The sequence below is a fragment of the Podarcis melisellensis genome, assembly GCF_964234715.1.
Source record: "Podarcis melisellensis genome assembly, chromosome: 8".
NCBI classification, from domain to species: domain Eukaryota; kingdom Metazoa; phylum Chordata; class Lepidosauria; order Squamata; family Lacertidae; genus Podarcis; species Podarcis melisellensis.
In genome coordinates, this window is record NC_138540.1 from 50817475 (window position 1) to 50830655 (window position 13181).

The following is a 13181-nucleotide window of genomic DNA, read 5'->3' on the forward strand; positions in this document are numbered from 1 at the left end:
GAGAAGGCTAAGGGGTGCTGGGGGAGGGAGTTATTACTGGTATACTCCCAAAGCATCCTGTGGCTGTTACGGGGTTTGTTTTGTTCCGCTGTTGTGGTATAATGTATATTTATTTGTTTTAAACGTGTTGCAGGTAACCTGGAGACCTTTTTGCAACAAGCAACTAACACGTGTAATAATAACAACAATTAATAATACTATTTTATGTAAACCACTATGTGGTATATTAATCTTGCCAAATAACAGTATGATTATAGCAGAAGTAGTAATCTATTACATATCGAAGCAGTGGAGACAAGACATGCCGAATGAAGCAAACTTCCCAAGCTAAGGAGAAGCCGATGGCGATTTGGGAGGGATTTCCTCTCCTCCAAACTAGGTGATCCTAAACCCCGCAACTTCGGGGTGCGCGGACTAGCCTTTGCAGAGAAAGTGTGAAGCTCAGCAGAAAAGTAAAGAAAGTCCTGCGGATTAATACTCAGCAGTTTAGAAACCACATGGTCACCCTTTAGCCACTAGCAGTCGGCTGGGGGCGGACTTCACCCTTTTACCCCGTAAATATAAATAACCAGAAAAATCGGCGGTCCCCCCCCCTTCTCCAAAGCCTTAGATGGGAAAGGAAAGCTGCAAATCGCACCGTCAGTAACGCCGGCTGCGACGATGGCAGCACCTGTAGGGATGATGGAAGCGATTTTTGCCAGAAATAAAGAGGAGCACCCGGAGCCCCTCCGAGCAGAAGTGCAGGGTAAGTGCAACAGGCAGCTAGCCAATTGCGAAGGAACTCAGATTTTTTTTTGGGGGGGGGGGGGTTCTGCCTTTCTCCAGAGAAGACTTCTTTTTCCTAGACGTGTTTACTCAGAGGCAGGTCTGCCTGAGCTGAATGGGGTCCACTTCCTAGTAAACAAATATCGGATTGCAGTTTAGGGATCGCAGATAAATTAGATTATTTCTCTCCCCACTTCCTGTTTATGTGCATTTCCTATCACCGTCTAGGAGGGAATGTGGCTTCACTGCCCTTGGACTTGAGCCTCAAAGTCCGGCTGAGGTGGACAAGTGGCGTAACACTTGCCCAAATACATTTAAACTTCCAAAACAGCTGGGGGCAGGTTGGTTTCCTCTGAGCTAAATAGGGGGAGGGGAGTCGTACTTTCACTTTTCCCTGGTGGTGGTTTAACGTCGTCTTCTTCCTCCCCCTCGCCTCTCTGAGCTTTCATCTGCCTAGTCAGCAAGTTGACCATTTCCTCAATGCTTGCACCTAGAGATTGCTACACCCCCCCACGCTCCATTTTTCTTACAGTTTTATTTATCTAAGGCATTTATATACCTAAGCAATGTACATGAAATAAACCACACAAAATAAAAATTCATCACCTTAAAATACCCACTGGAATAACTAAGGATGTTTTAGGCATGCGCGGAAGTTTAGCGAGGAGATTGAAGCGAAAAATCTCTCCTTCCTTACATTTTGTTTACTTACTTCTTTATCCCCCCCCCCTCCTCCAAGAAGTTCAGGGCAGCATACATGATTATTCACCCATCCACCTGTGATCCTTGTTTAACAACAAACCTGAGAGGTAGATGAGGCTGATATATAAGAATTCTGGGAACTGTAGTTTGTTAAAGATGCTAGTAATGGTCGCATTGTGATAAGAGAATCATAGATTCTTTGGGGAAGTAATGTGCTTTCAATGTGATTTAAATGTGTGCTGTGTACACACACACACACACAGAGAGAGAGAGAGAGAGAGAGAGAGAGAGAGAGAGAGAGAGAGAGAGGCTGGTTGGGGGACTCAAGTACGCCCAGTGAGATATTCATGGCTGAGTTGGAGATGTAAACCTCAGTCCCATCATGGTTTGCCAACTGCTACACTGCACTGGCTTACACAACCAACAACATACACTAGTCAACAGGTATAGGGAACTTGTGTCTGTTCAGATATTTTTTGGACTACAACTCCAACCAGCCTCAGGCAACCTGGCAGATAGTTAGGAATGATGGGAGGCGCATTCCATCAACGTTTGATGGGTGAAAGTTTCCCCAACCCTATATTAGAATAATATGTAGTATAGATTTGTTGCTCTCTCTTTTAGCAAACTCAGGTGGTAAGCGCCAATAGGTTTGTAACCAAACTGGGTTCACAGAGAAGCAACCTCAGAGGAAACTACAGTTTTGCAGAAGTAAAAAAAAATACCCCCAAAACTTAACCATGTTCAGTATCCACAGAAAATTGACTGTTGTGGGGGGAACACAAAATGAAGGTGGGGATGGAATGGAGAGTCTTTGTGGCCATGGTTGGCTGGCACCCTAAAGCTTTTAAGAGGTGTGACTGTGCTGCAATCTTTTGTTGTGGCTTGCACGCTTGGAAATTTAAAAGTGTGTTCACAATATTCTGCCAGATTCTAGCATGATCCCCAAATTATTACAAATCAAACCAAATTAAATTAGTTTAATACAAGTTCTTAAAATCCAAATTACGGAGGAACCAACCACAAATCATGCTGGAGACATGAAAGTATTAGCTCCCCCACCAACCCCTGCCACACATACCGTAGCACCAATCCACATCAGGGACTCTCACAAGAATAAAGCTAAGTTTGGCATTTCATACCTGAGACACCAACATATCCTGCAGTATGCACTTCATTCCTTCCCTAGGGACAGGAACTAAACTGCCTTCCGGCAAATCAAGCTACTGAGAATCAAGTCTGGCCTTATGTACATAGCTTTGCCTCAATGCCTTATGCATGTGGCTAAAATCTCCATATAAAAACAGAAGAACAGCATCTTCTCTGCCTGCCTGCCTGCCTCCTGTCTCCCTGTTTAGTGTGTGTGTGCATTTGCACGTCTTTCACTGTCAATCATCATGTAATGCAAATAAGCAGGTTAGATAAACCTAGCTCTTTCATAAGGCATTTATACTGGATTAGATCGAGCCATTTTATAAGAAATATGTTGCTGTTGTAAGAGGGTAGCTTGATTTGGGTTAAATATTAGGGCAACCGTATCTTGGCACAAAGGATAGTTAAGTAAGAGAAAAGTTGCCTCAAGTTATAAAAGGAATAATAATTAGGGGGACACACAAGTTATGAGATTGACATCATTGGAAATGTTTGTGACTCAGACAGGATAAGTAAGCATATGTAGTATTGCTGAGGAATGCTGGGAGTTGTAGTCTGAACAATCTGCAGGGCACCAGGCTGCTGAAGGCTGGCTGAGTGAGATCCAAGAAGAGGCGAGCTCCCTTGGATAATTTTCCTTCTTTACTTGTTCCTTTGAACAGCCAAGTTCCCTTCATTTTCAAAAGCACTTCGCAATGTGGCATGAGGAAGAGGGTTGTCGAAGGAGGGGAATTATCTAAAGCTCCCTTGAGTTTCACTGGCCTAGTTTCAGAGCCTTTGGATCCTGGTTTCCTTTTTCTGACATGACCAACGGCTTGAAGATATTGCTGTCATAAATTCTGCCATGGTCAGTGCGTCATAAGTCTAGCACTGGCATTATTACTGTGACTTGGCTCATCTGGGATTTACATCAGCATGAGTGCCTTTGTGAAATGTGTTGACATCAGGGGCGCCAACTTATAAAAAATATTGGGGGGGCGGGGGCCCATACCAACTTATAAAAAATATTGTGGGGGCCCAAGACCTCCAAACCGCTGCTGCTGGGGGAACGAAAGGGGCGAGCCCCGGGCTGCCCCGACCTTAAGTGAACCTGTGAGGGCCCGCCCTTTGCGGCAGCCAATTGGCTACCGCCGTGGGCGGTGAATATTAATGAGCTAGGGGGAATCCCCACTTCTCGCGGGGCTGACGCCAGCCCCGTGAGATTGTTGATGGGTCAAGAGCCCGCAACTCCACCCCCTCTCTAGATCGGGAGTGGCTTTGTTTTAACTCATTACTGAATGTATTTTAAAAGGTAACTATCGTCAAACAAGGAAAATAAAAAATACCAACATAATTTTGTGATTTTACAAAGCATAATATAACTAATAATTTTCTTAAATTATTGGGGGGGCAGAGCCCCCCCAAACGAATTTTTGAGGGGGCTCGGGCCCCCTCAGGCCCCATGGAGTCGGCGCCTATGGTTGACATCCACTTCTACAGATACACACAGAACTAAGTTATAGGTGGATTTAAATAGACAGTGTGATTGTCTTTACAATAAGAGAGAATTCCCCATTTGCCACTCAAGTGAAGATTGCAGGGATGTAAAGAGGAGCGCTCCTGGTGTCAGCTAAATCTACAGAGGTAGTCTCTGTTTCACATACAGAAGGTTCCAGGATTAATCCCATGTAGGGCTGGGAATGTCCTTCATCCAAAATTCTGGAGAGTTAATATAGACATTACTAAGCTTGGGCCAAGGTTCTGACTCAGTATATGGCAGCTTCTTAAGTTCCTATCTAGTCCAGTATCCAGTTTCTCATGGATATTCTGTGTAAGGGATGGTCCACCACCACTGCCTCTAAACATGTGAGGTCCATAGAACCGCACTTTAACTTTTCATGGTCAGAATTTGGGGGGAAAGTGTGGCTTATATTCAGGCCAATACGGTAACAAGTAGGACCTACAGCAAGCAGTTCAGGATTCCAGCCACTTCATTCTCTTCCCCCTGGTTTTTCATTTCTGGCCCCTGCCTTGCAGCCAGCAGTCAGCATTCTGTGGCTGCTGAGTTCTCATTGGTCTGCTTTAGATAGTTCCTCCGCCCCACCCCACCCCCACTTGGGGTTATTTCTCAATATTTATTTGCTACACTTGCAAAGTTCTGGCTTCTCCAACTATGCTGATAACACCCTCTTGCATGTGGGTGGTGCCACTTTGGCTATATAAACAATGGCACTCACAAACAAAACATCAGAAATAGAAGAGATTATAGGCCTACCCTCTAAAAATCTGTGTAATCCATGATAAATGCTCAGCCAAACTGCTTTATTCCCCAGACTGCAGCTGGATGAGATAGGTTCAAGGGTTAAGCCTCCCTTTTGGTGATCTTCCACTTCAGACTGTGTTGCCAGTGGCTGAATGGTTGGGGAGGGGTGTCTAAACATACTTACAGAAATACATGCAGTTTGTAGGTCCATCCTAACAGTTGGGAGAAACAGAAGTTTGAGTAGTATGGGGTTTTTGAATGGTTTCTTTATTGGGATGGTGCCACCATACTGACTTAATACACCTTTTTTGCCTAATGCATCCCACACCTGGTAGCATCCTTACATTTCTAAAATCACCAAACAACCTTCATCCTGTCACTTTTGACACATTGCAAAATTGATCTCAGCATGTCATATTAATTTGGCAAGAGTGAGGGGCTGGGCGATTGGGGGTCATTCAACAGAAATACTTCTGGAGTTCCATTGAGGCAGAAACAAATATCCTACTGCAAAAAGTCCCTTTCTTTTCCAGGTGAGATCCCAAGCTGGATGGAGGGAATCCTTCTCCGTAATGGTCCAGGCATGCATACAATCGGGGAAAGTAAATACAATCACTGGTTCGACGGCATGGCTTTGTTGCACAGTTTTACAATTAAAAATGGTAAGCTTGTTTGTATTGCATATCTATTAGTAGTAGTAGTAAAAACCTATCTGTCCACCCAGGCTTTCCCTGTTGCATTTGGTAACTGTTGTTTACTAAAATCTATTTTTCTTATTGAATTCTGTGTGTTTTTTGATGTGAAGCTGTCTTGGTATTTTCTGGCATAAGTTTAAGGCATAGCTATCTTGGTATTTTCTGGGTTGGCAGAAGCAGTACAAAAATCCATTTTATAATTATAATAATAATTGTTGTTTAATTAGTATTATTATTTAATGGAGGGCACCCTATTGACTGTCTATTCAAAGTCCATTTTGGTATCTTCAACTAAAACAATGCCACGGATCTTATAGTCAGAGGCATCCTGAGATGCCATACAGGTAAAATTGAATAACTCATTGTCAAATGCCTACAAGGTTGTGCCCAGCCTTCTCTTTTCTGCAGGTTTAAAATATTCTGTTTTGCGAAGTGTTGGGCTGACATAGAGAATATATAACTTGCGGGTTTATGAACATGTGCTTTTAAAGAAGGAAGGCCAACTTCCATTCTGAACAATGTCTCAGGTGTACAATGTGGGACTACAACTAGTGTACACCATAACTTATTTTTGGTTATACCGAATTCCTCTCTACTAGGGTTATCCCAGATTTCTTCACCATATCACAAAATACAAGTTCAGCAACAAAAACACTTAATGCCAGTTTTAACAAAACATAGCCTGCTGTATAATACAATATCTTTGTTATCCCTAATAAATAGGCAGAGTGCCACTGAGTGATTTTGCAAAAACGAAGTCCAGTCAGATGTTGGATAGAGCCCCCTTCTTCCCCACCACCGGCTAATAGTCAAACTGAAGAGGAACATAGGAAACTGCCTTCTATTGAATCATACCATTAGTCCATCTACCTCAGTATTGTCTGCAGTGACAGACAAGGGCTCTCCAGGATTCTAGGCAGGAGACAGACCTGGAGATGTCGGGGATTGAACCTGGGACATTGCATGCAAAGCTTATACCAGGCTTCCTCAACCTCGGCTCTGTTTTTGGCCTACAACTCCCATGATCCCTAGCTAGCGGGACCAGTGGTCAGGGATGATGGGAATTGTAGTCTCAAAACATCTGGAGGGCCAAGGATGAGGAAGTCTGGGATTATACTCTGCCACTGAGCCCTTCTGCACACAAATGTGCAATGCACCTGAATGGAAAGTGAGTGCTCAAAAGGCAGATTTTACCTCCAGTTACCACAGGATGGAGACACACCACAGGAGATGAGCAGCAAGGTGTCTTATGCCACAATAAATGCATTAGTCATTTGTGACGCCAGAGCCATGCCATAATGTGCTAACGCTTTTCTGGGCAACAGGTCATGGCTATCTCTGTCAAGCTCTGCATGGATGTTTCCCAGAGGCATTGACTAGCCACTGTTGGACAGCGAATGCTAGTTTAGGGGAAAAGCTGAGATCTAATCCAAAGAAAAAGCTTCTCAACTTCAGATCCAGTGATGGCAATCTCCCTTTCTTTGTTGTTGTTGTTGTTTAGTTGTGTCCGACTCTTCATGACCCCATGGACCAGAGCACGCCAGGCACTCCCTTTCTTTAGCATACATTATAAATATCTAGCACTGTTTTGGCTCATGGCTTAGATCCTGTTTCCTTACACCCTGGTGCAGTTTAAAGGAGGAACTGCAACCCAGTGGAAGAACAGCTTGTTTGAGTGCAGAAGGTCCCAGATTCGATCCCTGTCATCTTCAGATATTTGCTCAGCTAGCAAGTGATGGGCAAGACCTCTTCTTGAGACCCTAGAGAGATGCTACCAGCTACCAGAGATGATAGGAGTTATAGTCCAAAACGCCTGAAAGTCTCCAGGTTGGCAAAGTCTGGCCTATGGAATTGCCTGCTCGGCTAGAGGACAAATATTCTGACCTGGAATAATACAGCTTCCGAACTGTACATGTGATGGTGGAAAGGTACTTAGTGACTTTCACTTCTGCGTCATAAAGAGAAAGTACTCCACATATGTTAAGAGGCACAGCGTTTTCTCTGCTCTTGCCTTTTAGGTTGAAAGTCAGTGAATTATTTTAAACAGGGATGTGGAACCTTTGTCCTTCCAGATGTTGTGGGACCCCTGTCCCATCAGCTCCAGCCAGCATGGCCAAGGGGTGATGGGAGGGTCATGAATTTCCCAGTCTTGTACAGCTCTTCAGCTATTTGGGATTATACTGCCCATCATCCTTGACCTTGGGCCATGCTGGCTTAGGCAGTTTGGAATTGTAGTCCAAAACATCCGGAGGGCACCAGGTTGGAGAAGATGGTTAAAGTCATTTTCTCTGAGCTTTTGAACCCAGTTGCTGAGGTCTTAACTCTGCTCCATGATCAACAGACCTGTCCAGGGAAGCAGGTCTGCACTCGTGATTTCTTTCCTTCCTGCTTCAAACCATGAAGTAGAAGCCTCTTTATGGAGGCTGGGTGTAGCACCAGGGAATGCCAGGCTGCCCATAAAAAAATCTATAAGATTCACCTTTATGGTGATGCACACAAGATCTGATGGGTTTCCCAAAGGTAAAAGGGCAACATGCTACATTAGCCTAGTTTTCAGTGACTTAAGTCTGCCCTTCTGCAGTTTTTTTTTTAGCTTCTGAAGCCAAGCACGAAAGTAGGCCACTTGTGAAACAGGTTTCACTCTTCAGCCTATTCATTATATAGTAATGAATGACCCCAATACAGGGAGTAGCAGCAGCCAAAACAAAGTGACCTTGGCTTGGTCAGGAGCAAATAGTTCACATGATCCTTTTCTCTGCCTTCCCAATTACTTCTGGTCTGAATTTTGCCACAATTCTGAACACCTGAAAAGTAACCACTCTGTGCTTTCTGTTTAACACAGCACAAACTTGAAGAGTTTGTGTGTTTCCAGGACAGTAGATGCTGTCTTTATTTGGGATTTCACTGTTATCATATTCTTATTCTGGTGTTTTCTTTAGTTTGTAAACGTGTTTCCACAATTTGCATTTTTACAATGCAGCCAGTGAAGTGAAGTGAAGTTTGATTTTTCTAATCAGGGTCATTGGCAGGCCCAGCAGATCTGGAATTGTTATGGGTTTTCTTCCTTGTTCTGAAACAAATGCCTTTGTGTGCTTTGATTATAAAAGCTTCTAACCTTTTCTAGACCCAGTACCTTCTTACACAACCTGGATAGCTCAGTCGGTTAGTGTAGGCCGCTTCCCTTCCCAGGGGGGCGGTGTTGCAGGCAGGCCACACGCTCTCCCCGTGTACAGTGAGGGGCATGGTGATGCCGCCATGTCACAGGGAGTCCTGGCTGCATCACACCCCCCAGCCAACCAATCTGGCCGGCCAGGGGGCGTGGCTTGCATTATTTAAACAGCCGCGCGGCCAGAGGGTTCTCCCTTCTTACCTCCTCTTTCGTCGGATCTCTGCCGCTGCTCCCGTTCTGCTTGCCTTAGCTTCCCACTTCACTGTGTAAACAAGCGGTAGTTTTCTTTGTTTCTGCCTCTTTTGGGTGCTGAAGCAGCCGGTTGCCTTCACGTGCAACTTGCAGTTAAGCATTGGTAAAACCTGGTTTACCTGTCCCTCCTCTTTAAGAGTATTCCGTTAAAGGGATCTGGGGTGTGTGGATCTTGTCCGAAGCCTGGGTATGAGCTAAGGCCATGCCACGACCCCATCGGGGACCCTGGGAGAGCTCTCAGTTGATGTATATCAACATGGCTTCTCCTACTGGTGGTTGACCCTTACTAGACTACCTGCATGGCAGGCAGGAGTCAGATATAGTCGGTTCAATTCCAGTGCCTAAGCCAATACCACTTGTATTCTGTAACCAATAAAGTTGTGGCCTTAATTATCCCATTTACCTGAAATACTGGTGGCCGTGTGTTTTATTATTCAACAAATGGAGGAAGACTCAGGGCCTTGACATGCAATGGTGCTGATGCTAAGGTTGCAGGCTCAATCCCCATATGGGACATTTGCATATCCTGTAATTGCAGGAGGCTGGACTAGATGATTCTCAGGGTCCCTTCCACCTCTCCAATTCTATGATTCTAACCCTTGTCCTGCATCATGAGATTTGTTTTGTATTTTTCATGGTAAATATTTGGGATAGCCTATGTCAGTGTTTCCCAACCTTGTGCCTCCAGCTGTTTTTGAACTACAACTCCCATCATCCCTGACTAGCAAGACCAGTGGCAAGGGATGATGGGAATTGTAGTCCAAAAACAGCTGGAGGCACAAGGTTGGGAAACACTGGCCTATGTGATGCCTTCCAGATGTTGTTGGACTGCAATTCCTATTGGCCCCACCAGCTGGGGTTGATGGGAGCTGGAGTCCAACAACATCTGACTCACCTTTAAATGTGAAGTGCATTGAATCTCTCCCCTACCACAAGCTCAAGCGCTGTTTGCAGGCTTCCCATAGGTACCTGGTTGGCCACTGTGAGGACAGGATGCTGAATTCAACGGCCCTTTGGCCTGACCCAACAGGGTTCTTCTCCTGTCCTTAATATGTGGTCCCAAAATCATGCTTAGAACTATGTCTGCTGAGGTCAAACTAAGGTGTGCCTTTTATACAAAAGTATCACATTCAGTTTGCATAATGAGTGGGAAATTGGAACCATATTAATCAATCTATGTGTGGGATTATGTGTTCATATGAAGCTTTTTCTTTTCTTATCAGGTGAAGTTTTCTATCGAAGTAAATACCTCCGCAGCGACACATACAATTGCAATATTGAGGCAAACAGAATCGTGGTGTCAGAATTTGGAACGATGGCTTATCCAGATCCATGTAAAAATATATTTGCCAAGTAAGCAAGTCTCTCTATACACAATGTGATGCTCTTCCCTGCTTCCCTCTGAGGCCTAGCTCCTCAGTGCCCCTTCTCTCAGGTCCTTCAGGAGGAACCAGGGTTGCCATCTGCCCACCCCCTTGTCACCATCCCCATTACCTTGCAGGAGTGGGAGGGCAACCATCTGCAGCATAGAGCCTCCTGCACTCAAGGAAACGCCCCACACAATATAGAACCCTGATTTTCTACACTCATAGGAAGACAAGAAGCTGCCTTACTGAGACAGACCATTGGTCCCTCTAGGTCAGTATTATCTACACTGAGTGGCCACAGCTCTTCAGGGTTTTAGGCAAAAAGTCTTTCCCAGGCCTACCTGGAGATGCCGGGGATGGATCCTGGGACCGTCTTCATTGCAAAGCAGATGCCCTGCCACTGAGCTACAGCAAGCTGCAGATGGTCAACTTCACAACTCATGGAAGTTGACACTAGCCTGGTTTGCACCTAATGCTAAACTATGGTTTATTAAACTATTGCTTAACATTACGTAAAACTGTTGTTTATTTAAGATGTTTACCATTAACCATGGCTTAGCATTACATGTGAACCACGCCACGGTCGCGGCACAGCGTTGGCACACTCGTCCCTACTCTCCCTATTCTACTTACTTATGAATATAATGCCTCCTTACAAAGCGCTGTTTTTCATATAGACACAGACACTTGCCCCTTCAGTTGACAGTGAACCACAATGAACCATTATGGGCTATTAACGTCTAGCTATAGGTTTAACAAAGAAATTTGTTGTCCAGCCACCTTAAAAATACCTACGTGAGAACAGGATTCCTCTCTCACCTTCATTGACTCAGAGGTCTCCACCTCCCTCTACATACATAACATAACCATATCACTTGCAAACCCAACATTGGCATAAATCGGAGGGTATGTATGTATGGAATTTTGCCCAGGTCACAATGATTAAATTGCAATGCAAGCTCTGCATACCTGTCAGATACAAATACTATTTGCCGCCAATCAGCTGAGTCTACACCTCCCCTCTGCTATTCCACTTGTGCTGATCAGAGGGAAACAGTTCAACAGCAAGGAAAAGGGGGCCTAGGAGGAGAGGCAGATGGAGGAGAGGAAGTAGGTCTGGGAAGTGGCTGTGAGTTAGAGGGCGAGGTCCTTTGGGCCACATAGAACCCTTGAGCCAGAAGTTCCTGACCCCTCCCCTATTTTTGATTACAATTACATGTAACATATAAAGTAGAGTGGGGAATGTATGGCCCTCCAGATGATTTTGGAATCCAACTCCCATCAGCTCTAGCCATCATGGCAATGGCCAAGGATGGGAGTTGTAGTTCAAAGCACCTGGAAAGCCAGCGGCTCCTCATTCTTGATACCAAGGGTCACTACTTAAGCTGGGAAATGTGCGTTTATGTTTCAGCATTACAAAGATACCTGGGTGCTTTCCAACATGCATTTTGCTGATGTTAGTAGAGGAATGTGACATCCTGGCTACCCAACAGTCCATTATTCAGAATTTCAAAAATTTAGTAGATACTAGCAACATGACAGACAGGACACACAAGAGTATCTACTGAATGCCGTTCTTAGCTCAACACACCTGGTGCCAGTCTTTGTCAGTTTTTAGGTGCCAGGCTAAGCCCTCTCTGTTTACCCAGGCCTTTGGTTAATTGATGTTGCCTCCTATAGTGGTGCTCCTTGGTCCTTGAATTAGCATCTTATGTATATTACAATGCCAGTGTTTCTCAATTTTTCTGGCCTTATTTTGTTTCTGTGTGTTGTATTTTTAGTTTATCAAGTCGATTTGACACTTTTTAGTGTAAAAATTGTCCGATAAATAAAATATATGACATTTAATCCACCAATAGGCCGAATTCACAAACACACCATCCCTTGAGTATTGTACAAGTGGTTCCTTGCATGTGTGAATGACCTATCACAGGTCTCTTCCCCCAACCTGGTGTCTTCAAGATGATTTGGACAAACAACTGCACCATCCCTGCCTTGGTGGCTTGGGCTGATGGGAATCATAGTCCAAAACATCTGAGCAGCACCAGGCTGGAGCCATAGGTAGAATTTAGTTGCTGCCTGAAGTACCATCCTATTGAATGTGATATATTTACAAGTTCAGCTGCAGATTAACACACATTGTCTAACCAAATAATGTGCATGCATATGTACCACACCAGTTTTTCACATTTTCTTAGCATTTAAAGATGTATCCTGGTGAAGCTGATAGGAAAGATTATCACTGTGATGCAATTTCCCCTCCCTCCCCTTGTCCACAGGGCTTTCTGTTATTTATCCCACACAATACCTGAGTTCACAGACAACTGTCTCATCAACATAATGAGAAATGGTGACGATTTCTACGCTACAAGTGAGGTTAATTTCATTAGGAAAATCAATCCTCGGACTCTGGAGACCTTGGAGAAGGTAAGCATTGGTGTCTTACGAGCAGACCCCATAAGGCAAAAGGCCAGCAAATGAGAGCAATGGTGGAGTTGGTAAAAATGCACCTCAAATGATAAACCACTTTGCTGCAAGGAGATGATTTGGCAGATACAGAGGGCATAGTTGTAAACCTAATTCCAAAGGAACTTGTGTAGGGGACCCCACTGTGCTGGGCCACATCTGCACTATTGTACCACAATCATGGCCTCCCCCAAAGAATCCTGGGAACTGTAGTTTTTTAAGGCTACTGATAGTTGTTAGGAGAACCCTATTCCCTTCCCAAAGCTATAGTTTTCAGAATTCCCTAGGAAGAGGGATCAATTGTTAAACCAATCTGAGAACAGGCAAAAGAAAGGAAGCAGGTGTCTCTCAACACAAGCTCCTTCCAGAAC

General features: G+C 44.5%; 1 protein-coding gene across 1 annotated transcript in view; it reads left to right on the forward strand.

Moving 5' to 3' along the window:
- Positions 1–540: 540 nt before the first annotated feature.
- Positions 541–13181, forward strand: part of BCO1 (beta-carotene oxygenase 1) — a 29500-nt gene continuing 16859 nt past the window's right edge. Inside the window, exons 1-4 of the mRNA XM_081920351.1 lie at positions 541–745; positions 5395–5523; positions 10201–10330; positions 12624–12771. Coding sequence (XP_081776477.1) covers positions 661–745; positions 5395–5523; positions 10201–10330; positions 12624–12771 — 492 coding nt within the window. The 5' untranslated portion in view covers positions 541–660. The remainder of the gene's footprint in view (positions 746–5394; positions 5524–10200; positions 10331–12623; positions 12772–13181) is intronic.